The sequence below is a fragment of the Macaca thibetana genome, chromosome 5 (assembly GCF_024542745.1).
Source record: "Macaca thibetana thibetana isolate TM-01 chromosome 5, ASM2454274v1, whole genome shotgun sequence".
NCBI lineage: Eukaryota > Metazoa > Chordata > Mammalia > Primates > Cercopithecidae > Macaca > Macaca thibetana.
In genome coordinates, this window is record NC_065582.1 from 161,917,182 (window position 1) to 161,944,240 (window position 27,059).

Genomic DNA, 27,059 nt, shown 5'->3' on the forward strand with positions numbered 1-27,059 from the left:
CAGAGTAGGTTTTAGCATCCGCAATGCTTTTCTTTGGTTTGCAGCTGGACAGTGGTGCTGTGATTCCCTTCTCAGAGCAGTTCAGGCTATTAGACATTCCTTTGCTTCTGCTTTAGCCATTTTCTTTGATTTCCTCAGCCGCACACTACCTGTGTTAAGATTTCAGCTCATTGCTTCAAACTTAAGGAGATGAAGAGGGGCTCAGGAGGGCCCGGTTAATGTGGCCCTTCAAGGCTCGGAGCCCCATCCTGCCCAGCCAGGAGCTGCTGGACCACCAGCCAGTCAGGATGCTTTCTGGACGTCAGCAGCCTCATCAGTAAATTAAGGATACAAGCAGGACCTGCCTCAAAGGGTTAGGAGATTAAAATCACAGTGGCTAGGATGTATCACACCCTCAATCCCTACTAACCCTCCTCTGACTGGGGCGGGTGGGGTGGCCCGTGGGCAGCTGAGCAAGGGGAAACTTTCCGGGGCTTTCCAGCTCTTTAGCAGGCAGCAGGCAGGGCCCAGAGCGCCGGGCGTGCAGGCTGCAGCGGCTTTGCTTCCCCACGTTCCTCCTATGGGGAAGGCTGGCTGGCTTCAGTAACCCCTGGTGCTGTGGAAAAGGGAGCCAGACCTCACTGCCCCACCGCAGAAGGCAAGCAAAGACATCCCCGCTGACCCCACTGGCAGCATGCACTTCAAAATTATTAAAGGCTGCTCAAAAGTCTCTCCTCTTCAAAGCACCTACGGCTGCCTCCCTCCCCAGTAACCAAGCCGGTTCTCCACACTCCCCGCTCCGACTTTATTCATTATTTGCCTGAAGGGAACCCAGTGCCCTCCCCAGATTATACCCCTGGAGGGATTGCAGGCATCGGATCCTCCACCGCTCAGCCAGGCCCCGACGGGGGTCTCCGCCGGGTTTGGCCCCTCCCCCAAGGTCACCCAACTTTTCCCTCTGTCCCCGCGCCCGGCCCGGGGCGGGAGGGGGTGGCGAGGTGGTGGCCGGGTGGGGCGCCATGGGGGCGGCGCTGACCCCCTCCCCCGCGGGGCGGGCCCCGCCATGCATTATTCATTGGCCAGAGCGGGGCTGCGGGCGCGAGTGCTGATGTCAGGCAGGCGCGAGTGCGGCGGGCGCAGCGGCGGCGGCCGCCCAGCAGCCCGGGCTCCGGTGGGGGGGCGCCGAGTGGGGGTGGCGGCCAGCATGCTGCTCGGCTGCGGCTCGGCCTCCCACACCCGCGGCGCCCTCGTCCTCACCAGCAGCGGCGGCGGCAGAGCAGCGAGAGGCGCCCTGGTCTGCAGCGGCGCCGGGTCCGAGCGCGCGGCGCGACGGTGGGGGTCGGGGCCCGGGCGGGGAGCCGGGACTGGGCATGGCGCTGCGGAGAGGCGGCGGCGGGGCGCTCGGGCTGCTGCTGCTGCTGCTGGGCGCCGCGTGCCTGATTCCGCGGAGCGCGCAGGTGAGGCGGCTGGCGCGCTGCCCCGCCACTTGCAGCTGTACCAAGGAGTCCATCATCTGCGTGGGCTCTTCCTGGGTGCCCAGGATCGTGCCGGGCGACATCAGCTCCCTGTGAGTGGGACCCCTCCAGCCCCCATCCCGCCCCGCCCCACCCTGCGTCCGCTGCCGCGAGGGAGTTGCCTCTGGCGCCGGGGCAGCGCAACCCTGACCCACTCCCCAGGCCCCTTGTTTGCCTTTGGGTGGGGGACGTGGGTGGAGTGTTGGCCCCGGGGAGGATGGTGAGAACTTGAGCCCCAGAATCTGGAAACCCAGACAAGTCCCAGTGGCAGTATTTCTCAGAGTGTGACCCACGGGCCACCTGCATCAGACTCACCTGGGGAAGCCTGTGCCAATGCAGAATCTCGCTGCTCTGAAGCAGTCTTTGGAGTGGAGTCCTGGAGTGTGCGTTTGACGTCCCCGGGAGACTCAGGGGTGCATTAAAGTTTGAGAGGGTGTGTGTGTATGTGTGTGTGTGTTTGCGGGTTGAAGTTGTGTGTGCAGGGGCGTGCATAGGAGCAGCTGAACACGACCCGATTGAGTGCAAACTGGGAAGGGTGAGGCCTTACTGCCCCACATCAGGTCTGGGGCGAATGTTCATCCCGTGGCCTCCTCCCGACTTCTCCACGTTGCAGGTTACAAAAGGCCTAGGTCAAAGCATGCAGGCTCTGGGAGCCCGAGGGTCCGCCCCACGTGGCCTGGAAGAGAGGTCACAGAAGGCTTGGCAGAGGTTTGGGGCATATCGGGCGCCTAGCCCAGTGACCAAGTGCTTTGAAATCAGCTTTTCTTCTTGCCCTGAGGTCAGGAGGGCTTCTTGCCCCCTTTCGCCATCACACAGTTGTGTCGGCTGCATTTTTCAGCAGGAAGAACTGACAGGAAAGGGCTTCACATGACGTAGCCACCTGCCGAGGTGCTTTCACCCTGCCCTCACCTGGCCACTCAAGCCAAATGACCAGCTCTCATAAGGGCGGTGGAAGGGGCTGTTGGGCTTTATCTTTACTGCTAGGACCACTCTCTTGTTCCAGGCCAAGATGTCTGGGTGCCCATTCGGTGGTGGAGGCAGGGAATCCCCGAGGTGACGTTGCTTGTGCCCAAGATACTTTCTTGTGTCCAACGCTCCCCAGCCTCCCACCCAAGGCAAATTGTAGGGGCCTGGACCCAGGAGTGAGGGGGTTCCCGTTTGCACTTATAGAAAGTCAGAAGAGTTTGGCTGGTGGGAACAGAGGACATTTTTGATTCTTAATATTGCCAAGTCGGGTGACATGGAGGATTCCAGAAATTAGAGTTCCCCTTATTAAATCCTTCAGACCAGCAGCTGCTTAATTGACCTGCATGCGAACTGAAAGGAATTCTGAAATAATATATTCAGATCCTGCTGTGGCCAGAAAGGATAGGGGGCCTGGGGGCAGAAATAAAGCCAAGCATCTTGCCCCCTGGTTGACCGTTTTATTTGGCAGATGGCACTGTCTCTCCCCACACAGGGGAGCTCAGGTGTCTGTGAGTTTTTCCCCAGGGCTTTCATGGTGCATTTAATCAGAAGTGCTCCGACTGTCTTTCAGAGATGGGTTCCCAAGAGGAATGCTTAATCCTACCCCAGCGTTTCGTAGGCCAACAGTAACGCTGTGTCTACACAAACAGAATCATGGGCAGAGGTGAAGCGATTATCCATTTTCAGGCAAGGGCCTCCTGTAGTTAAGAAAAGGAAGTGAAGGGATTGATTTAAACTGCCCTAGATAATGTCTGTGGAAGGAGCTGATGGGAAAGGTTTCTGTTATTCAGACCAGTTTTCATATTGATCTGATTCATTGGGAAGTGGCTTGTCTCCTCGTTCCTACCCCGGGGAAGATCCTGGGCAACTGTGCTCTGCCTCACTCCTGAGAGTCAGGGTTTGAAGTACGGGCGGAGGCAGAGGTCGATCCCCCACCCTGCCTGGCACTTCCTGAAAGAAACTGAGGCCTACTTTTGTTCATCTTTTGCCCATAGGAGCCTGGTAAATGGGACGTTTTCAGAAATCAAGGACCGAATGTTTTCTCATCTGCCTTCCCTGCAGCTGCTGTGAGTATGGGAAGTTCCCTCTGCATAGTGGGGGCCCTGCGGTGCCATCCTTGAACTGCTGTCTCTGCCCCTTTGGTATCAGCCCTTCCTAAAGTACCCCAGCTCCGGGAAGAGACCATGGCTGCCTCATGGTGTTAATTTACCCTGTGATGTCCCCAGCAAAGCACTGAGGCTCTCTGCTCAGCTTTCTTTCCTTAGTTGGATACTTGTTTTCTTCAAAGACTTTATTGTAGATCCCAACACCCACATCTAGTAAATGGGGAGGTAATTGCATTGACTCATGACCTGCGTCACCTAAATGCACTGTTTCCCAAACACCTCAGTTTAAAAGAAAACTTTATTTTAAAATCTTACTGTTACTCTGGAAATAGGAGTGTTTTTAGTTTGCTGAGAACTTAAACCAGTCAGGCAGCATCCTATGAATTTACTTGCATAATTTTATTTCATCATCACATCATCCGTAGGATGAAGGCATGCTTATGATCCCATTTGATAGATAAGGAAACTGAGGCTCAGGGAAGTTAACTAACTTGCCCCAAATCACAGCCAGGATTCTAGTCCAGGGCCAAAAGCCCACACTCGTAACTATGCCTCATCCCAGCTCCTGTCTGTGAGCGATGTTCAAGTCACTGTGGTGATGCTCATGTCGTACCCTGTAACCCAGGCTGGGTAATGTTTGCTGATGAAAAGAAGTGTCCAAAAAGCAGTTTTCAAAAGCAAACCAGTGACAGGCAAAGTATGAGTACACACCTCATTCTCCTGATCTATGTTGGTTTCTTAAATCTGAGATCAGATTGAAATTAAAACAAGCAATGTGCTCTAGAAAAATTTGGATAAATGGAATATAGGAGATCACAATTCATCCTAAATAAACATACTCTTGATACTTTTGTTCTTGAAATGTTATATGCCTGCTTCTAACATCATACTTAACATTTTAAAATCTGAGGCCTCTTAGAAATGGCAGTGCTATTAAAATATACTTTTCATATAATAGAAATACAATTTTAGGTATTCTTTTGCCAGTAGACTTGGGTGATGACTCAAATAGAAAACTATGTAGTGACAGTCTTCTGAAAGTTTCTTAAGCGACCTTTTTTTTTAAAAAAAAAAACTATTTTTATGGGAGTGTATAATACAGTAGAAAAGGTTTTTCTGGTTTTTGTTTTTTCTTGGTCGCAGCTGTGTGACTTTGGTCAAGTCACTTAGCTTCTCTGGGCTTATATTTTCCTAAAAATAGATTTGGATTAGATCTTTTTAGATCTCTAATTTTATGATTGCTTGTGTACCATAAAGCGTTCACTGGCTGTTTAGTCGTGCTGAGCATTATGATGTTTTAAAGTAATAGCTATCGGGTCATATTTACTGAGACACAGGTTCGAAAGGAGTAGAGTTCTGGAGATGACAAGAAAATCTGGTCAAAAGGAATCTACTTGCCATCGTCTCTAAGAGCAGGCTGTGAAAATCAGGTTTCTTACAACCAAATGGGTTCTCCTTAGACTAAGAAGAGCTCATGTTTGCCCACAGATCAAAATGTAGCAAAGGAAATAGAAATGGCTTCACCATGTGACTCGAGTTTTACATCTCTGCATTGGAATCTGTCTCTTACTTTCAGATTGCTGAATTCTAACTCATTCACGATCATCCGGGATGACGCTTTCGCTGGACTTTTTCATCTTGAATACCTGTAAGTTTTGTGCTTTGTCTATGTGCTGAACATTTGGTATCTTGGTAGAATTTCTGGATTGGTTTCTGTGCTGGAACAGCATCTCTGCGAGGGTTTAGGGGTGGAGAAAATGGAGAACACCCCATTCTCTTTTCAGCACTGACCTTCTGTAGTTTACTTGCTTGCAAACATGCTGGGGAAGGAGGAGGCTGGAGACAAAGAGGGAGCGACAAAACAAAGAAGGAGAGATATTCATTCTCTGCTGACATTTAATTTGTCATGTAGTAAGCACAATTGGAAGTTGCACTGGGTATTTTTACTTCTCATAAGTAATGAGCAAATCAGCATGGATTTGCTGATCAGCCAGAAATAGAGCTGCAGGGTTCTGAGGGTTACTTACTTTTAAGAAAGCCTCCCTATTTGGGGGGTACAACTTCATGTTGTTCATTCACTGTCCTACATCTCTTTTGCAGTATCTCCTATGAATTGCTACCGAGGGTCTAATTTCATTTTTTTTTTTCCTTAAAAAAAGTCCTTTTCCCCTTTTTTGATGTGCAGGTTTTTCCCCTCACAATGAGCTTTCCTCTTGTTCTGATTTCTGCCTTTTCTTCCTTTCATGTCTTTTTTCCCCTTTAAGTTCTTTCATCCTTGTCTTTGGTAACTTTGTAATAATGTTAATCCTGCTATCAGATGGGATTTCCTCACTTAGCATTCAGAGGGATTTTTAAAGCCTTGTCTCATTATCTTGTCTGAGTTCAACAGGTAGGTATTGGAATTCTAGACACATCCCAGATATAAGAAATCTCTCTGCTGACTTTGTGTCTTGAGGAAAGATGTCCCTGGAGGAATCCTTTCTCCAGAGTATACATAATATGTGTATTCGCATAATACTCTGATATCATCATATGCATAGTATGGAAAGTGTAGCAGACTGCAATGCTAAATCTGACTAGGGTCTGTCAAAGCACATACATATCCAATGGAGGTAGCAGTTGTAAAGCTATGAGTTTTCTCTTACGGTAGTTCATCTTATGGTCATGTGGAGAGGAAGTTGGCTGAGCTCATCAGTTTATGCTGAAGTGTGTTACTGAAAAAACATCTCACTTTTAAAAACCATCAGTGAGTTTTCAGTGCAAGAATCAAGAACTAATTCACTGATGATGTTGTGTTACAAAGCACCACCCATGGAGCATCTCATCAAAGACCCTCTTACATTTGACTTAATATGATGCTATAAACTAAAATTTAGTTCTCCCTGGGCCTAGAGAATAGTCATAGTGAATTCACATCAATTCTTTCCCACAAAGATCTTAAAGCATGGCCAGTGGTAATATTACAAGATCCCATGAGAAAACCCTGTGGGGTTTTGGTACAGAGAAAGAAGTTTGGTCCCTACTCAACTTCATTGTACTTCCTACTTCCTAGTGGCTTAGAGAGCTTGAGCTTTTCCTGCCTTGTCACCCATTTGCTTGGTGATTAGATGGTGTAGGACACGATAGACTCAAGGTTGCTGAAAACCAAGCTTGACGGAATTCTCCCCCAGCAAAAAACTTTAGTATGGAGATGTAAAACAAGGGAACTCCCTCAAGGGACAGTGACATTAACAGAAGTATGAATGGCCAGGCACCATGAAATGTGGGATTGAGTAGGGAAAATGTCTGGAAGTGCTCCAGTCTTATAGAGATATGAGAATTTCTTGCCTTTGTATAGTGCTTTCTTCTTTATTTCTCCCCAAGATGTTTTTACCCATGTTGCCAGCTCAGAATTCTTCGAAGACTTCCATGCCGCTTCTGGAAGGAGTGCAGACCACACACTCACATGCGTGTGTTTTTGCATACATACTGCTACCACATGTAATTTGGTGCAGCTGACCTAGTCTTCAGAGATCAATTCTTACAATTCACAAATGCTTTCAGATTTTATTCTGAAATCTTACCAACATAGTTTTTTTTAGAGATACTAAGGAGAGAAAATTCATTTTAATTATACAACTTTTCCTCTTAGGTTCATTGAAGGGAACAAAATAGAAACCATTTCAAGAAATGCCTTTCGGGGCCTCCGTGACCTGACTCACCTGTAAGTCCTATGGAAAGTACTGTAAGTCCTCTAATATGTGGAGTAAGATTCGTTTCCTGGAGCCTCTCTGTTTCTTGGCTGTAAGAGTCCCCGAAGGAAACGAATTTCTAGATTACTTAAGAAGTTTCTATGTTGTCAATCAGATACTGGCTCATTGTGAGTACTCACATACTTGTCTTATTATCATCTCTATCAACCTGAATTGCAGTTATAGACCACATGACTGTGTGGGAATTAAGGAGCAACCTGGGGTGTGAGGGACTTGTGTTGCTTGATGGAGGAGATGGGAAGAAATTTCTTTTTTTTTTAGGCAGAGTCTCACTCTGTCGCCCAGGCTGGAGTGCAGTGGCGTGATCTCGGCTCACTGCAGCCTCTGCCTCCTGGGTTCAAGCCATTCTCATGCCCCAGCCTCCCGAGTAGCTGGGATTACAGGTACACACCACCACACCTGACTAATTTTTGTATTTTTAGTAGAGACCGGGCCTCGCTATGTTGGCCAGGCTGGTCTCAAACTCCTGATCTCAAGTGATCCACCTGCCAAGGCCTCCCAGAGTGCTGGGATTACAGGCGTGAGCCACTGCACCCAGCCGGAAGGAAATTATTGTGAGTCTTATACTTGCTTGGCACCAGGCACAGGGCTGGGTGCTTAGTGAGCCTTCTCTTCTTCATCTTTCATAATAATCTGTGAGTCCCCATTTTACAGATTTTGGAACCAAGTCTTAGATGACTAGGTGGAATGTTGAATCAGAATTAGGATAAAGTGGAATAGAGACATTTTCATGGTTCCTCTCATTTGAGTGCAAATCACTTTTTCTTTTATGTTGGATTAATCTGTGGTTTCAACTAAGCTCTCTGGTTCTTTAAGAGCTTTCTAGAGATAAAATTAAAGAAATTGATTTGAAATTGGCATACGAAAATGAAGCAAGTACACACACTTAGCAAATGTATAAAATTTGTAAAACTAGAAAAAATAGTGGCTGTGTTTATGAAAATGTAAAAATACTCGTCGTCTTGGTAGGAGCAATTCATTAGCCAGGAACCAGGTCCCATTTGCATGATAGGTATTTTGAGTTTGAGTAAGATAACATGTCTCATCTCTGTAGTCAGCCTGCCTGCCATAAAGACAGTTGGGAAAACTGGAGGGTTTTGACTGGAAGTGTTGGGCAGGGATGGTAGTACCTTCAGCATGTGTAACCCTGACTGGTACAGTGTGGACATAGTCATCTAATGAGGAAACCATTCACATCAAGCCCCGATATTGGCCAAGGGGTTTGTCAATAGGCTTAGCAAGCACTTGATTCTGGAACGCCCACAAGTAGAGGCTCTGCTTAAGTTAAAGCCTATGGGGTAAGGAGATGAGGGCGCAGACGTGGGAAGCCCAAACTTCTGTGTCAGCATAGTTGGTACTGGAGAATGTCCTAGGTCTTCATTTCTTCCTATAAAAGCCTTTATTGTTTTTCAGATTCAACCTAAGTGTGAAATCCCCAGATTCCTGTAGAGGCTACAGTTGTGGGCTTGGAGTCATATAGGCTTGAGTTTAAATCTCAAGGCCATGATTTATTAATATTGCTTAACTTTCTGAGATCAATTTCCTCCTCCATAAAATAGGGATAACTATACTGATTTCATAGGATCGCTGTACATAAAGGGTTAATGCTTGCTTGCAAAGCATCTAGCCCATTACCCATGGTAAATGCTCAAGGCATAGTTGGCATCATCATCATCATCATCATCATCATCATCATTCCTTTCCTCCACGCATTAAGAAGTCCCAATTTCCTCCATGACCCCTCAAGTATCTTTGGCAGTTTGGGTGGCCAGACAGAGTCTGCTAAGGAGACAGCTGTGGGTGTCTGAAGAGGAACAGCTGTGGCCAGATGAGCCTGGTTCCCAGAAGTCAGGAATTAGGGCTTTGCATTTGAGCAAAAGCTCTGGGCAGATTATAAACCCAAAGCCCATGTGACGGGCTGAGTTAGTCCAGATGGCAACTTTCATTTGCTCAGATGGCCATAAGCAGGAGGGTGTGAACAAGCAGGTATCATGCACGGGTATTTGCATATCTTTGTGTAGGTGTGCAAAGTATCCTTGGATGCATGGACTTATATACATGAGTGTACATAACTGTGTTCGTCTGTGCATGCTTATGCGTTTGTTTCATGTGTTATCATGCATACATGTGTGCAAGAGGCACCTCCTTTTCTGTGGTATGTACAGAGAACACAAACACAGAGGGAGCGAGGGAGTCCTGCACTTGGGTCCAGAGAGCACAGAATGCATTAGAGAAGAACCAGCTCATCCCAGTGAGTAGGACCACCCTGCTGTCAAGCCTACAAGTCAAGCCCCTCTTCAGCTCTCTAACCTTATTTCTCTGAGTGTCTTCAGAACATCAAGCTCTCGGTGCTCCCCCACCTCATCCCGCTGCTTTTCCTCATATCCTCTCCCTTGCCTGGGATGCTGTTTCTTCTGCCCTTGGTCTCTTGGCATCTGCCTTTTCATTCGAAGTCCAAATTAAGTTCTATCTCCCCAGTTAAGCCATTCTCCATCTTCCTCTTCACTCCTGTCATTGGCTTCATGCAGCCAGTACTTTACTGTCTACAATGACCATACTGGTTGGTGCTGTTGCCTGGGTGTTTGTTTTATCTCCCAGCACATGGGAAGCTCCTGGAGGGCAGGACTTTTAGTGATCTGCCCTTAGCTCTGTTCTTCCCCCAGTGTCTAGTGCAGGGCTAACCCAGCAGGATGTACTTTCTGATTTGCTAATTGATGGATGGCTTCTTTTTTTTTTTTTTTTTTTTTTGAGACGGAGTCTTGCTCTGTCGCCCAGGCTGGAGTGCAGTGACCGGATCTCAGCTCACTGCAAGCTCCGCCTCCCGTGTTCATGCCATTCTCCTGCCTCAGCCTCCCGAGTAGCTGGGACTACAGGTGCCCACCATCTCGCCCGGCTAGTTTTTTTGTATTTTTTTAGTAGAGACGGGGTTTCACCGTGTTAGCCAGGATGGTCTCGATCCTCCTGACCTCGTGATCCACCCATCTCGGCCTCCCAAAGTGCTGGGATTACAGGCTTGAGCCACCGTGCCCGGCCGATGGATGGCTTCTTAATGGAATTGGATTTCCCATATGTGCTCTGCTTCTGGACAAGTCAGGTGAATTTCTTTCTTTTTTTTTTTTTTTTGAGATGGAGTCTCACTCTGTCACCCGGGCTGGAGTGCAGTGGCGTGATCTCAGCTCACTGCAACCTCTGCCTCCTGAGTTCAAGCGATTCTCCTGCCTCAGCCTCCCGAGTAGCTGGGACTAGAGGCACGTGTCACCACGCCCGGCTAATTTTTTATATTTTTAGTAGAGACGGAGTTTCACCATGTTAGCTGGGATAGTCTCGATCTCCTGACCTCATGATCTGCCTGCCTCGGCCTCCCAAAGTGCTAGGATTACAGGTGTGAGCCATCGTGCCCGACCAGGCGACTTTTAACGTTGACTCCTCTAGGCTGGAGATGTATTTAGTAATTCAATAATTTAATATATTGTTTAAAGAATGAATCAATTCACCTCCCTCCGCTTTTAAAAACCTCTAAGCAAAGAGAAGATACCAAGTCTCTAAAGTTCACCCCTGTGCTTACGGAAGTTCCTATTTGGAATTTGCTTGTTGAAGTTAAGCAGCTGATTTTTATCTTTTATGAACTTTTCCAATGCTTACAGACTCACATGCATAGGAAAAGAGACATAGATCAGGTTTCAAAGCATTGAAGGAGCTGTGCCAATCTGTAACTAAAATCTAGAACATTTGTTTCCAGCAGTCCCATGAAGCCCAAGGGACAGGGAGCCGTTAAGTAGTTTTAGAAATAAAGTAAGTGCCATGATTTGTAGGCAAAATGAAGTGGAAAGGCAGGTGTTAAGCACTTAGTGTGAGTGGGGTGAATAGCCCATCTAAATAATTGTGCTTTCTGAAATCTAAATTGAACATTTGGAACGTTGCTAAACACTCTGCTTTTTTTTTTTTTTTTTTTTTTTGGCTTTGACCATTCTGTGTATACTTATCATATCAATACAATAACTTTCAATTAGTTGAAGTTTTTAGCTAATAATGTTAATTAGCTAAAACATTGTTGTACTTTACTTTCCAGAAAAAGTGACCATCGACCAAGAAAAAAAAAATCAAAATGAACACCCCCCCTTTTAAAAATTTCCAAAAACTCTTTCAGAGTAGCTTCAGTCTGTTTACATATTCAGCCTATTTTCCAACACAGTTAAAAATGTACAAATACATCATTTAGAAAAGAAAGGCAAAAGAGTACATGAAACTTTATTTAAATCCATTTGTGGCTACCCAGATGGAAAGGGGCATAATTCAGAAGCTATGGGTCTCCCTATATTCAATTGGTGCCTTGAAGCAAGAATGTTTGGGCTCCAAGCTTTCTACTGTGCCCAGCTAACCGACTCTAGGTAGGAAGACTCATTTCTTTAATTCATCTTTCTGGGATGGGTCATTATGATGATACAGAAGATACATTTCGTAGATATCTTAAATAGGTTGGGGCTGAATTGCTTACATGTTTGTCATTTATATGTTTGGCTGTTTGCATTCATATGTGTAAAAGAAAACAAAAGTAGGCATCAGTTTCTTGGCTGACTCACATTAGAGTGCAGTGCCTGGGGAAATCACAAACTCAGTGTACATCATTTCAACACTCCGCGTTTTTCTACATCAGCCCTGCACCGTGGACATTCATCTTCACAGGATGATGACAGGGCACTGCAAAATCCTGAATCATCAGAGAAAGAGTTGATGCTGTGCATTCTAGTCTATTTCCTGGAGGTGGGGTGCGGACTAAGACGTCTTAGAATGATCTTTAACCCCACGAGCAAATGCAAAATGGTTTTGGGTCAACCTTTATTAATGTGAAAATGAAATTGATCATAGTCAGTCATTCCCTTTAAGAACAAAGGTTAGAGCTGAGTGTCTTTATGTAAAGGAGTATTTACTGAGTCCTTTCTTAGAGTCACAAGTAATAGAATTCACTCAGATGGACCATTAGGGAACTTCTTGGGACAAGACTGTAAATCTTCTTTTATCACTCTCACTTTGGTGCTTAATACATTAATTCAGCAAAGATATACTGAGTACCTGCTGTGTGCCAGGCACTGTTCTAGGAACTGGGGATACAGCAGTGGACAGACAGATAATAATCTCTTTCCTCATATGGCTTATGTAGAGGGAGAATACACAGCCAGTAAACAAATAGATAATTAAAATATGCAGTGTGCCAAATGATGGCGGTGCAGGGAAGGGAGGTGTGCAGAGGCCTGAGAAGGTGGTGATACTTGAGGACAGACCCAAAGGAGGCAATGGAATGCCAAATGGATAGCTGGGGAAAGAACATTCCAGGCAGATGACCAAGTTCAGAGGCCTGGAAGGTAGGAGCATGCCTCACCTGTTGGAGGCATAGCAAGGAGGCCAGTGTGGCTGGATCAGAGATCCATTGAGTAGTTGGAGACCGATGACATGGGGTCTCCTAGGTAAGCAAGAGTGGAGGTAGCCAGGCAATAAAGGGTCTTGCATGCCACCGAAGGAACTTTGGCTTTGATTCTAAGAAGCATGGGAAGCCATCTGAGGTTGAGCAAATATACATAAAGAGCTTAAAAAGTGCTTTTTGTAAAAAAAAAAAAAAAGAAAATTTATATTATAATCCAGCATATCTTATGTTATCTTTGCATAACTAAGCTCTCTCTCAGTATTGATGACCAAAGCTGTGCTGTAAGTCAATAGCTTTATCTGAAGGGAATTGAGAGTGACAGGGTATGAGATAATAACTGCATTGCAATGTGACTTTCTTGTTCTAGTTCTTTGGCCAATAACCACATAAAAGCACTACCAAGGGATGTCTTCAGTGATTTAGACTCTCTGATTGAACTGTAAGTAATGAAATTTAGTTTATGTGTTCTTGTCATTGTGCCCCAGTTAATCATGTCTTTCAATCCCCTCTTACCTTTCTTTTATGCATTTCTTTTATGCTGTGCCTAAAAATCTATAACAAAGTAGTGCATCCTGGGAAATAGCATACAGTTTGTGTTGTGTTGGATTTTGCCATTTTATACTTAGCACCATGAGGCCAATGGTAAAATGCACTTGCTGGGTGGGAGGTCCCCTCCTTGAGATGGCGCGTTCACCTGCTTTATCTTCTAGCATTGCTTCTTACTGGATATAGTTTTGTTTTTGTTTTTTAGATGGAGTCTCGCTCTGTTGCCCAGGCTGGAGTGAAGCGGCATGATCTCGGCTCACTGCAACCTCTGCCTCTCGGGTTCAAGCGATTCTCCTGCCTCAGCCTCCTGAGTAGCTGGGACTACAGGCGCATGCCACTGCCCCCAGCTAATTTTTGTTTTTAGTAGAGACAGGGTTTCACCATGTTGGCCAGGCTAGTCTCGAACTCCTAACCTCAGGTGATCTGCCCACCTTGGCTTCCCAAAGTGCTATGATTACAAGCATGAGCCACCGTGCCCAACCTACTGGACGTAGTTTTAACAAGAGCTTGAAGTTTCAATTGTGTTTGTGAAAACTATCTTCCTACAATATCCTCTTTATGTTGATGAGAACCTCTGTTGGGGGCTGCTCTTCTATCACACGTCTCCCATTTCCAGCATGGCGTGGAGACAAGAGCATCTAGAGAGATGATATGTCCTCGCTGAGAGCTCCCTGGACGTTATATAGTTATGCAGTTAAATTCCCGGGTGCTGAGGAGTATTAAATAAAGTCAGTGATAGATACAAGAAACAGGAGGCATTATATACAAAATTTTTTGAACTCCATTTTAAGGGATTTTAAATATATCAGGATGTTAATAATTCTGGAGTTTCGTGTTACTACCAAAACATGTCAGACACGTCTATGTGTTTGTGCTTTATTTTGATTTTTAGAGATTTAAGGGGTAATAAATTTGAATGTGACTGCAAAGCCAAGTGGCTATACCTGTGGTTGAAGATGACAAATTCCACTGTTTCCGACGTGCTGTGTAGTGGTCCACCAGAGTATCAGGAAAAGAAGCTGAATGATGTGACCAGCTTTGACTATGAATGCACAACTACAGGTATTCAGAGCCTATCTCATCAGACATGGATATCTAGAATAATCTCTTTGTCTTTCTTTTAGACTGTCAACAGAGAGTGGGGAAAGGTGAATATAGAACTGTTTATCAAAATAGTTCTAGAGAAATTTTAAACATTCTAAAGAAATGAATTGATGTGATAAGGAAAACATCTCGAAAGTTTGGGAGAATTTTTGTTAACTGCCCTGGCTTTAATTTTGCTTCTTTGCAAAATTCAAATTTCTCTAAGGGTTTCATTTTCTTAAGTCAAAGTATAAACTTGTGGGTTTGGCAAGAGAATGTTTTCACATCAATCTAGGTTTCATAGAAGGTCAGTGCAGGGAGGCCTAAATTACTCGGTTGAGACTGTTCTCTTGCTTTAGGAAGATGAAGTTCACTGGACATTTAACTAACAAACACCAGACTTTTTTTTTTTTTTTTTGAGGTGGAGTCTCACTCTGTCACCCAGGCTGGAGTGCAGCAGTGTGATCTCGACTCACTGCAACCTCCACCTCCTGAGTTCAAGCGATTCTCCTGCCTCAGCCTCCTAAGCAGCTGAGATTACAGGTGTGCACCACCACACCCAGCTAATTTTTGTATTTTTAGTAGAGACGGGGTTTCACCATGTTGGCCAGGATGGTCTCGATCTCCTGACCTCATCATCCGCCCGCCTCGGCCTCCCAAAGTGCTGGGATTACAGGTGTGAGCCACTGTGCCTGGCCCAAACACCAGAGCTTTAAACCCACAAATGACTTTCAGAGTCCCATGTAAGAAGAGATAACTAGGTAAATTATAACCAATGGCAAAATAGAAAATAAGAGTTAATGACTAGTTATCAAAAGGAAACAACTCATGTTGACGGAAAAATGTAAAGAAAGTTTGATTTTGTTTTCCAGGGCCTGCCACAAGCTTTCAGTTTATACATTTTTCAGGTTATAAGATAAAATTAAACTATACTTACATATATACTAACTGCTTCCACTGTCACAACATGAGGCCAAAGGTACTGGTGAGTATCTCCATTGGAAAGGCTTACGTGGGGTTTCTACAGCTTCTAAAGTCAGAGAGAGGATCAGGCCACTGTATGAAAACCTGCTTACCCGATTTATAAAAATAAACATTCAGGCTGAGAGCTGCTATCTACAAAGCCTCAAGTCATGTCAGGAGAAGCAGCAGGAATGAGAAACAGAAAATAGTTACAGAAACTCAAAAGACACCAAAACTCCAAGAACAAAATATCACATTTAGGCCAGTCCCTGCTACCACCGTCCAACAAATAAACAAAAACCCACAAAGTAAAAATCATTTCCAGGTATCTTTGTTTGTAAATAAGGGACCCCTGCAAGTTCTGTTCTTGTCTGATAGACAACCTGAAATCTCACAAAAATGACTTTTTCTTTCATCATCGAATAGGGGCTTCTTCAGCTGTGTAATTGGCAGGTGCTCCATAGTCAGCTGAGGCCATTAGGAGGTTAATTTATTGTATTTTAGGGCCAGAGCAATAAATCACTGGTCGTAGTCGATAACATTTGCACCAAAAGGTGGCATTCAAGACTATTTGGCATTAAATGCTAAATTAAATTAAATTGAATTAAACCAAAGCTAAACCAAAGCTCACCGAGAACTTCTCTCTACCTTTTCTCCATTTTCTCTGGAGAGTTCTCGAAATGCTAAGGTGAAATTTGCAGATTTTCCATTGTTCTCTTCACACCTGGCCATAGCGTGGAGAGACTCTGCTAACCTCTGATGGAAGTAATGGGCTGGAGGGCCGTGGGAATAGGAAATAATTTCTATAAGAAAATATATTTTCTGAACTTAGGGCCCTGGGGATGGTTGTAAAAGTGACCCAGGCTCTGAGAATTGTTATTGGAATGGTTGTAGCTTGGAACTGAGGTAACCTGTCCTCTTCCCAACATGGAGCAGCAAGAGGCCTTAACACATTTTAGAGGCTTCTCTGTCTTATGCAGTGTTTGTCTTCATGAACAAGCTTCCTCCTAAACTTTAAAAAGTCAGCGCTAGGCTTTCTGGTGAGAGGGAGATGATAATTCTGGCTTTGCTATGGTTTTATCCCTTTAAGACTCACAAACAGAGATGAGGCTCTTGCTGACAGTTTCTTCCATCGGGAAAAAAATGGTGCAATCAAGTTGTGACCCACCCCCAAATATAGGCCCTGATGTGTAAGAACTAGGTCAACAAATTGTGAGTGTTCGGGGTTCATTATCTTCCGTTCAGATCAAACCTCAGCCTCTGTTGCTTCATTAAAAGCTAGATGGGCAGTAGGGGCGTGGGGTGGGGGGAACAAACGAGGATGGATGGAAAATGGAAAGCCAAATTCGAGAGTTCATGGTGCAGTGATTGTATTTTTGCCAAAGGTTTGGAAAGAAGCATATTTTCTAAGTACGGTTGTTTTCCTTTTCAACTCAGATTTTCAGAAAAGGGGTGAGTTTTCTCCTGTCTCACTGTTTTTTCCCAGAGAGAGGAAGGTACTGTCCCCATTCTGTTCCTTGGCCAACGCATGTAATTCATACCACAAAGCCAACATTGGGCTGTTTCAGATCTTTAATCAGCTCTTGAACCCTTCCCTTCAAGTCTATTTTTAACCACCTCAAAAGTCCCTGTTACCTACCAATGATTCCCTGTGTTAGATGGGTAATTCACTAAATTCCTTAGAGGAAGTGAATTTTGCATCCTAATTGTCCTGTTAGCTTCCCCTTTTCGGGGCTGATGAAAATGCAAAGAGAAATAATGCATTAATGTGCAGTTTCTCTCCCAGCAGGATCGGCGTCATGTATAATTTATTTTCTGCAAGTGCTATAAATAGCCATGTAAAAATCTGTTGATTCCACTGGGAGAAAGGCCTAAATTGTAAGAGTCCCACTGACATCATGAACTTAATCCAGTGTGAATGGAAGTGGCAGCTCTTTTTGCAGAGTGCCATTAATATTTTAACACTAGTAAATTGATGTCACATCAATATGTGTATTTCTAAGATCTTTGCACAAGAATGTGCTTTTGCTGTTTGTGAGAAGTAAATTTAATTGGGGGTGGGAGAAGATATTTAAATTCCTCTGGTCCTCTCTCTGATATCCACAAACATATATGCATCAACCATTTGCTTTTCATTCTCTCTCTTTTTTTTTTTTGAGGCAAGGTCTTGCTCTGTCATCCAGGCTAAAGTGCAGTGGCACAATCATAGCTTACTGCAACCTCAGACTCCTGTGCTCAATTGATCCTTGCACCTCAGCTTCCAGAGCGGCTGGGACTACAGGCATGCACCATGACCCCTGGCTAATTTTTTTTTTTTTTTTTTTTTTTTGAGACGGAGTCTCGCTCTGTCACCCAGGCTGGAGTGCAGTGGCCGGATCTCAGCTCACTGAAAGCTCCGCCTCCCGGGTTTACACCATTCTCCTGCCTCAGCTTCCTGAGTAGCTGGGACTACAGGCGCCCGCCACCACGCCCGGCTGGTTTTTTTGTATTTTTTAGTAGAGATGGGGTTTCACCGTGTTAGCCAGGATGATCTCGATCTCCTGACCCCGTGATCTGCCCATCTCGGCCGCCCAAAGTGCTGGGATTACAGGCTTGAGCCACCGTGCCGGCCTAATTTTTTAAATTTTCAGTAAAGAGAAGGTCTTGCTATGTTAGCTAGGCTGGTCTCAAACTCCTGGCCTCAAGCAGTCCACCTGCCTTGGCCTCCCAAGCTGCCGGGATTACAGGCACAAGCCATCTTGTGTATCTTGCCTGGCCCCATTCTTCTTTTTTCCTTCTCTTCCTCTTCTTCCTCCTTCTCCTCCCTTTTTTTGGGGGGGAGGGGTGTCTTCTATCAAGAGTTAGATTTGTAATTCAAATGATTGAACAATCTGTGTTATGCCAGATAGTATATAGAAAATATTGTGAAACCACTATGTGGGGAAAATAGATTAAAACAGGGCCACGAAAGGCTAGATTTGTAAAATGCTCTGCACTGTGACAGCTCCTTTTCATCCTGGGATTCTTCAATAAAACCAGAAACTTTCTAGTCTACACTTTAAACAGCCTGCCTTTTAAAGCAAATACTCATGTTTCTGTGAGTTCAGAGTGCAGTAGGAAGGCTAATGGGAGGGAGGAGATGAGTGAGTGGCAGGCATCGCGGGAGTGCCTAGAACTTTTGGCAGACTCGGATTAGTCGAATGCAACCGGAGATGTAGGAGAGGAGTTTATAGCCATCTTGGTTGTAATTAAAAGAAAGCAGCTGTATTATCCAAGTCCTTTTATATCCCCAGAAAAGGGAGCACATGATGACTGATGCCATTTCCCCTTTCTTTGTCTACGTGTGAACACAGAAACCAGCAAAGCCTTGTGCAGTCAACACGCGCTTTCTGGCTTCTACGCTCGTTCTGGCAGCGCCAACAGGAGTGAACAGAGGTTCACTTTTTTCTGTTTTTTTCTTTTTTGTTGTTGTTTGTTTGTTTTTTTATCTTTGACCAAGCAATTATTATTTTGGTGGGGGGCGGGATGAGGGGGAGCCGTGACTCCTCCCTAAGTCTTCAAGCAGGCAACTGAATACTATCATTGTTGCGTATATCAACTACTAAGTGATCACCATAGCACTGCAGTATATACTTACATGTACTCTTGGGTTTAGTCTTACAGTAACCTTATGAAATAGACACCACCCTCATTTTACAGATGAAGAAAGAACCTGAGGGTCAATTGTCTTGCCAAAGGTCATGCAGCTGAAAGTGGCAGGGCAAGAATCGGAAGCCCAGTTTGTCTTACCTTCGAGCCCCAGCCCTTCACCAGGATGTTCTGCTCTCAACTTGGGGATGGGAAGGTACCCCGTCCACTGGAGCCACTTGTCCACACTCTCCCTCAGTCACCTCCCACCTGTTGGGCTGCAGAGGCAGCCTCTTCTTTTCTCCTCCTTCTACCCAAATCTTCGTGTACCACTCAGCCTCCATCTCCTTCCCTGTAGTCTTTAGAGTGGGCTGAGAAGCAAAGCCAGTCCCCTCACACTGGTTTAGCCAACAAGTATTCAGTAAGCACCTACTCTGCCCCCAGAATGAAGGGAGGGGCACCTCTAAAAGGTAACATGTATTGAGCACTCACTTTGTGCTAGGCTAAGTGGGTAGGAACCATAATACCCCTGAGACCGTAGCAGAGGGTTTGGTTTGGTTTCCAGTGTTCAGTGTGCCATTTGGGGAGTGTACCATTCATTCTGAACGTGCAGTGGGGTTGTCTGCTGACAGGCAATCCCAAGCTAGGGGTTATAACTGGAGATAAAGGGTCAGGTAAGTTTGAGAAGCACCACATCAAACAAAACAAAGCAGACTTCTTCCCTACAAGGGCTGTTCTGAGAGAGCTGGAAGTACAGCATTTTCCAAACTCACTGGACCACAGCCCCCACCTTGTCACAGCGTGATTTGCACGGCAGTTTTGAGAATGTTGCTGTGCAACGTCCTGTCTGTCTTACCACTTTGAAAGCCAAGTCTCACCAAATATGCTTAAAACTCAGATCCTTTAGCCAAACTCGGGGAGCCGTTTCTCCACAGGAAGCTGTAGTAGAAGCTGTGCATTCTGTCTGATGGTCCTGCACAAGCCAGGACTCTTTCTGGAATGTCTCAGAGTAAAATACGCTGTGATGTTTGTGTTGCTTCTCTCCTGTCCTCCTCCTCCTCCCCAGTCCTTTTCAGAGCTGATGTGGTGATGGAAAGGTGATGGTGGTTGATAATTCCTGCAGGAGGTTTTATGAACGCTTTTCTTTTTAAACACCCGTTCCCAGATTTTGTTGTTCATCAGACTTTACCCTACCAGTCGGTTTCAGTGGATACGTTCAACTCCAAGAACGATGTGTACGTGGCCATCGCGCAGCCCAGCATGGAGAACTGCATGGTGCTGGAGTGGGACCACATCGAAATGAATTTCCGGAGCTATGACAACATTACAGGTGTGTTGTGGCTTTCATCAGATGTGTTGAACTAATTTCAGCATTCCTCAAGCCCATGGAAGAAGGAACGCCCTCTGTATTGAGGGAGAGCTTGGCCGTCTAACCTGGTTAGAGCTGGGGAACACGTCCCAGCCTACCCTCCGGGTCGCTCCAGTTTTTGTCTTGGTGTGGTCCGTTACTGGGAGAGTGGAAACCTCAGGTAGTGATCCTGCTTACTACTGATGACCATTTGCAGGTTGCACGTGGTGGGAGGCATTTTTTAGTAGCGGTGAGAAGTCACACTGAGAATCCTTTGTTCTGAGCAGTATCAGAACCCAGGTCTGTACCAGCTTTGTAGCAACTAAATTATGCTTTGACTTTCGTTAAGCTGATTGTTAACTAATATGCTAACAAACACACACACATACCCTATAGCTTGTTTCTAGCGCCCTTTGCTAAGTCCTAGTGATCACTGCTTTCTTTTAGTAAGTACATACAAAATAAGAATAAATAGATCCCTAAATTAGGCATTTGGGATATGAATTAGTTAACGCTTCTTTCAGTGCTGTCATGGGATCCCAGTGCCTTAGCCTTACTAAGTGTGGACTGTCTACTTGCTTTTGAAATAACCTTTGAAACACTTCTCATTTATCAACGTGCAATCTGATAATAATACTGTGTAAACAGTGCCACAAAGGTCTAATTATCACCCCAGGAGAGGGTTTCCCTTAGAGGCTCCTGATGTGGCCTTAGAGCAGCGTTTTACTGTTGCAGCAAGAAGCATATTCAGGTAGAATTTCTAGATTGGGAGGCTCCTAAGAGTCTCCCAAGCACCAAGTGGCTTCGCAGCAGGTACGGGGAGGTGGGGAGGCGGGGAGAGCTGCTAATGAGCCTTATCTCACAGTGTATCTCAGTGTGAGATGTACATCGGATGCTCCGAGGATGCCATTTCAGATGAGCTGGCCACCGTCGGGCCATCTGGCCTCCCAGTGCTGAGCTCACCTTCCAGAGAGTAGCGCTCTTGGAAGTGCAGACTCAGCACAGAGTGGCACAGGTGAACCTGCTGTGGAAGCCAAGAACAAGGGATATGAGGAAGCGAGTCCATACCCACGTGGTTTTGTTCTTCCCTCTTCGTCCTGACATGGAAGATAGGGGAGGGGAGGATGACCTGGCCTCTCTGCCTTTTCTCTCCATCTCTAGGGTAGGAGATGGGAGCAGAATGAAGCTTTGCTGTTTTTTGTTCTTTGTTTTTTTGTGGGTTTTTTGTTTTTGTTTTTGTTTTGAGACAGGCTCTTACTCTGTCACCCAGGCTGGAGTACAGTGATGCAATCTTGCCTCATTGCAACCTGGAACTCCTGGGCTCAAGGGATCCTCCTGCCCCAGCCTCCTGAGTAGCTGGGACTACAAGCACACACCACTGCACCCAGCTAATTTTTTATTTTTTGTAGAGACAGGGTCTCACTATGATGCCCAGGCTGGTCTCAAACTCTTGAGCTCAAGGGATCCTCCTGCCTTGGCCTCCCAAAGTGCTGGGATTGTAGGCTTGAGCCACCTTGCCTGGCTGAGCTTTGCTCTTGAACAAGTTCCAGAGCCGATGTTGGCTGTGAGCCTGTGAGGCACCAGGGCCTAGTTTATCCCATTGGAAGCTCATAACAGTCCTTGGAGTTACATCTGTCCATAGGTTGGAGGACAAAAGCTCTCTTCTTTAGAGAGAGGAGGCATACATACTAGAAAGAGCTCAGCTTTTGAAAACTGATGCACACGGATTGTACTCCCAACTCTGTCGTGGACTAGGAAGTACCTGTGCCTTTGAGGCGTGGTTTTCTCATCTGGGAAATGGGGAGTGGATGTGCCTCATGTGGATGCTGTGAGGACTCAGTGCACGGAGCAGGCACTTCTCAAAGCCGCCATCCTTTTCACAGCCTTACAAATGATGAGGTCCAGGCTCAGGCGTGTCCAGTCACCCACTGTTTATTCAGGGCCGAGCCTGGGGTTTCTCATGGTTGTACCCCACTGGATTTCTCTCTCAGGTTGACCTTGGTAGGACAGCCCTGTCTTTCTTTTTTCTTTTTATTACTATTATTATTATTATTATTACTATTTTAGATGGAGTCTCACTCTGTCGTCGTGCTGGAGTGCAGTGGCACAGTCTCAGCTCACCGCAACCTCCGCCTCCTGGGTTCAAGTGATTCTCCTGCCTCAGCCCTCTGAGTAGCTGGGACTGTAGGCACCCACCACCACACCCGGCTAATGTTTTTTATTTTTAGTGGAGACGGGGTTTCACTATGTTGGCTAGGCTGATCTCAAACTCCTGCCCTTCTGATATACGGCAGCTGGTGGCATTCTTAAATTTATTCATTTGTTCCAAAGATTTCTTGAACATTTACTCTAAGCCAGGCATGTTCTTGGTGCTGGGGACACAGCAGTGAATAAACCAGATAAAATTCTGGCCGGGCATAATGGCTCATGCCTGTAATCCCAGCACTTTGGGAGGTCAAGGCAGGTGGCTCATGAGGTCAGGAGTTTGAGACCAGCCTGGCCAATATGGTGAAACCTTGTCTCTACTAAAAATACAAAAATTAGCCAGGCGTGGTGGTGGGCGCCTGTAATCCCAGCTACTTGGGAGGCTCAGGCAGAAGAATTGCTTGAACCCGGGAGGCAGAGGTTGCAGTGAGCCAAGATCATGCTGCTGCACTCCAGCCTGGGTGACAGAGCAAGACTCCATCTCAAAAAAACAAAACAAAACGTAAAAACCTTTGCCCTCAGGAGTTTCCATTCTAATGGGAGAAAGAGACAGTAAGAAAGAATTACATTTACGTATAATGTAATAATTATCGTAAAAATAATTGTAGTATTAACAAAAAACACATCAGACAGAAATGTGCTAAGGAGGGGAAATAAAGTGAAGAAGGAAGATGTGGAGTACTGTGTGTGGGAGGATTTGAAGGCTTGGGTAGAGTGTCCAGGAGAGGCCTCGTCAAGAAGGTGCTACTTGAATAAGACCTGTGGGATCGGTGGGATTGGTTCCCATGGAGGGGAAGAGCATTCCAGGCAAAGGGAGCAGCAAGTGCATAGGTAGAGGCAGGAGAGCATCTTTCCTGTTTGAAGAACATCCGGGGGGATGGTTTGGCATGAGCAAAATGAGCCAGCGCGGAGTTGCAGTTGATGAGTCCGAAGTCAGAAAGGCTCATCATGGAGTCTCACAGATCCTAGGAAGGACTTGGCTTTTCTTCTGAATGTCCTGCAAAGCCACGGAGGGTTTTGTGCAGAGGCAGGAGGATGCAGGTACCTAGCTAAGAGGCTGGATTGTGTCCAGCTACCAGGTCCGATATAGACTTTTGGAGTGAGGGCACAAAGGTGGAAGCACCGTGGCCAGCTAAGAGGCTATGAAAAGAATCTGGAACCCAGGCAAGCAAGCATGGCCTGGACCCAACGGAGGCCACAGAGCTGATAGGGAGGAAGTCAGTGCGATCCGAGTGGGTGTGGCTGGGGTCAAAGCCCTGCTGGACCTTGTTAGTTTCCAAGGATTCCTCAGCCCCTCAGTCTCCAAGTCTGAATCATCCCACAGCTCGGCGACCATGACATGAAGCCCACCTGGCTCCTCTTTTCACCACCAAGCCCGAGAAATGAGTTCCAACATCAGACTGGCTTTTGATCATCCTGGCTCCAGCCCTTACTGGTTGGTGGCCGTGGCCAAGTGGTTTAATGTGCACGAGCCCCTTTCATCTGTAAAGTGGAGATTTTAGGAATTTCCACTTTATCTGTAAAATGAGATCAGCATAGTATTGGACTCAGGGAAACACTATAAGGAATTTTTTTTTTTTTTTTTTTTTTAGATAGAGTCTCATTCTTGTCACACAGGCTGGAGTGCAGTGGTGTGATCTCGGCTCACTACAACCTCCACCTCCCAGATTCAAGCGATTTTCCGGCCTCAGCCTCGCGAGTATCTGGGATCACAGGCACACACCACCATGCCTGGATAATTTTTGTATTTTTAGTAGAGACGGGGTTTCACCATATTGGCTAGGCTGTTCTCGAACTCCTGACCTCAGGTGATTTACCCGCCTCCGCCTCCCAAAGTGTTAGGATTACAGGTATGAGACAACGTGCCTGGCCAATACTGTAAGGATTTAATGGGGGTAAAATAGGAACAACCCTCCTTTTCCCCCCACAGACTCTACCTTTATGATTCCCATTAAAACTGCTCCACAACTTGCATGAGCGTTGGGAATGCAGAGAGCAGCAGACTTCCCTGAGGGAGGTAGAAGGTGGTGCTATAGAAGGAAGGGGGATCGCTCCATGGAGGGAGGAGTGGAGCTGTCTCTTGGTAGCTGGCATTGAGCCTGGCATGAGGGAAAGCCCTACAGCACACGTGGATAGGCAAGGACGCTGCCCTGGGTGCTACTTGCCTAGAAGAAGAAGGAGGTAAATGGATCATTCTCCCTCCCTGTGCTGTGCGTACCTCATTTAACATCGTGTTTGGTCGTGGGGTCGTCCCCAAGTTGACAAGGGTGGGGCAGGATTTTCTCAATGCATGCACTTCCTCCTTTGCCGGCCTGGTGACCATGTTGCCAAAGGGATGGCTCCAGCTGTCCATGTGCCCCAGGGGAGAGAGAGAAACCCGTGGTCATGTTCACCGTGAGGTTCGCTTCCCCTCGTTCTCTCTACACCTCATCTCGGCTTTCTCAATTTTGGTTTATTTTGTTTGCCTTTTGATTTCTGCAGGCTAAGTATGTTCCGACCTGTAATCCCTCTTCCTACATTCACCACCCCCACCCGCCACACACACGCACACAATGATCTGTCTGCTACTGACAACTCCACGGCTAACCTGGACAGAGTGTGTTCCAGAGCATCTCCAGGAAAGGAATTCCTTCTGTTTCACGTGGTCCTTTGGCTGTGACAGGCAGACCTCTAGGATGCTTCTGGGGGGGGGTGGCCTCCGTAGCCAGGTGCTCAAGAAGAGACGAGGAGCCTGCACTCTCAATTAGTGTTGGCAGGGTGGAAGTCAATGCTGCTTTTGAAGAGCAGTTTGGCAGTTAAAACCCAAAAGCTTAAAAATGTGCACAACATTTGCCCCAGCAATTCTTACACTTGAGAACACTGCCAGGATGGTATCAAAACATGTTATTTAACAATATTTCAAAGGAAACATTATTTTACAATAAGGAAAACCTAGAAATAACTGCAATGTCCAACAGTAGAGCATTAATTAAATACAAGATGGTGCATCTATGCAATGAGATTCTGTGTAGTGTCAAACAGTATCAAGTTGTTGAAGAATCATCAGCATGAGGAAATGTTCACAGCATGGGCGCCAAGTGGAAAAAAGGTAGATTATAAAATATCTATGGATAACATAAACCCCAGTTTTTGAAAAAAGAATATTTGAATATGTGCATAGATTAAACAATAAATAATATAATCAAGATATTAGGTGTTATTTCACATCTATAGTACAACTGGCTTGTATTTTCTTCTTTGTGCTTTTTGGTTCTTTGGTAGCAGAGTGTAGACTGAGGCCAAACTATCTGAATTTAAATCTCAGTCTCTACCACATACTAGCTGTGTGACTTTTACTAAATTACTTAACTTCTCTGTGCCTCAGTTTTACCCTTTGTAAAATGGGGATGATGATGCTGCTAAGAATAGTATATGCCTCATACAGTTGTTATAAGGATTAAATAAGTAAATGCATGTAGAGTACTTAGAATAGTGCCTGGTCATAGCTACACATTTTTTTATTTTTATTTTTTTTTTGAGATGGAGTCTCGCTCTGTCGCCCAGGCTGGAGTGCAGTGGCTCGATCTCGGCTCACTGCAACCTCCACCTCCCGGGTTCATGCCATTCTCCTGCCTCAGCCTCCCTAGTAGCTGGGACTACAGGCGCCCACCACCACGCCCGGCTAATTTTTTTGTATTTTTAGTAGAGACGGGGTTTCACCGTGTTAGCCAGGATGGTCTTGATCTCCTGACCTCGTGATCCGCCCACCTCGACCTCCCAAAGTGCTGGGATTACAGGCATAAGCCACCGTGCCCGGCCCACCTACACACTTTTTACGTTTTACCTCTTAGTATTTTCAAAATTTGCTCTGGTAAACATTTAGCACACATATCCTCAGGAAAAAACAATGCAATAATTAGTTTTAAAGAAGGAAAAGGTATTAGGTCCTTGCAGGAAGGCCAGAATGGTGAAAGAGAAAAGTAAATGCCACTCTGAAAACCACCCAGTGTCAGCCCCCAAAGCCAGTCCTTAGGATAGAAATGGAATCATCCTTAGAATTTGGGATTCTGGCCAATTTCACTTTGGTCCAAATTACATAGAAAATTAAAGGAAAGAAAAAACCTTTAATCAAATGATCTAGATGGAGGATCAGTGGTCTTGTGGGTGGTCCTTTGCTTAGTGGTTGGTCTTCTGGAATGGGGAGGTCTGGGGGGCATCTGGGTGCAGGATGAGAAGGGATGGTGGGAGGTGAGCCAGAGAGGAGAGTCACCATGGAAAATGGTCCCCTGTCTCTGCAAAGTCTTAGTTTTATGACGCCTGAACGAGATCATTCAGACTATCGCTCCTTCTTTAGATATTTATGCATGCCCCCTATGGGCAAGCACTAAGGGGCAAGGTCTTGTGATTACTGTGACAATTGCTTCAATTGTCCAATAATGATACCCACTAATGATCAATCACCCCCTAGGTGCCAGTGCTCCATGCTAGAAACACTTGCCATGAATGATCTCATTTCATCCTTACAGTCACTTGTAAGATCAGTGCTGGCAGCATCTTCAATCTCATTTTATGATGAGGAACTTGAGCACAGAG

The 27,059-nt window shown here is 45.8% G+C and overlaps 1 protein-coding gene across 1 annotated transcript in view; it reads left to right on the forward strand.

The window, feature by feature from the left end:
• Nucleotides 1-1,096: 1,096 nt before the first annotated feature.
• Nucleotides 1,097-27,059, forward strand: part of LGI2 (leucine rich repeat LGI family member 2) — a 30,082-nt gene continuing 4,119 nt past the window's right edge. Inside the window, exons 1-7 of the mRNA XM_050790693.1 lie at nt 1,097-1,546; nt 3,455-3,526; nt 5,142-5,213; nt 7,197-7,268; nt 13,104-13,175; nt 14,175-14,344; nt 20,100-20,264. Coding sequence (XP_050646650.1) covers nt 1,350-1,546; nt 3,455-3,526; nt 5,142-5,213; nt 7,197-7,268; nt 13,104-13,175; nt 14,175-14,344; nt 20,100-20,264 — 820 coding nt within the window. The 5' untranslated portion in view covers nt 1,097-1,349. The remainder of the gene's footprint in view (nt 1,547-3,454; nt 3,527-5,141; nt 5,214-7,196; nt 7,269-13,103; nt 13,176-14,174; nt 14,345-20,099; nt 20,265-27,059) is intronic.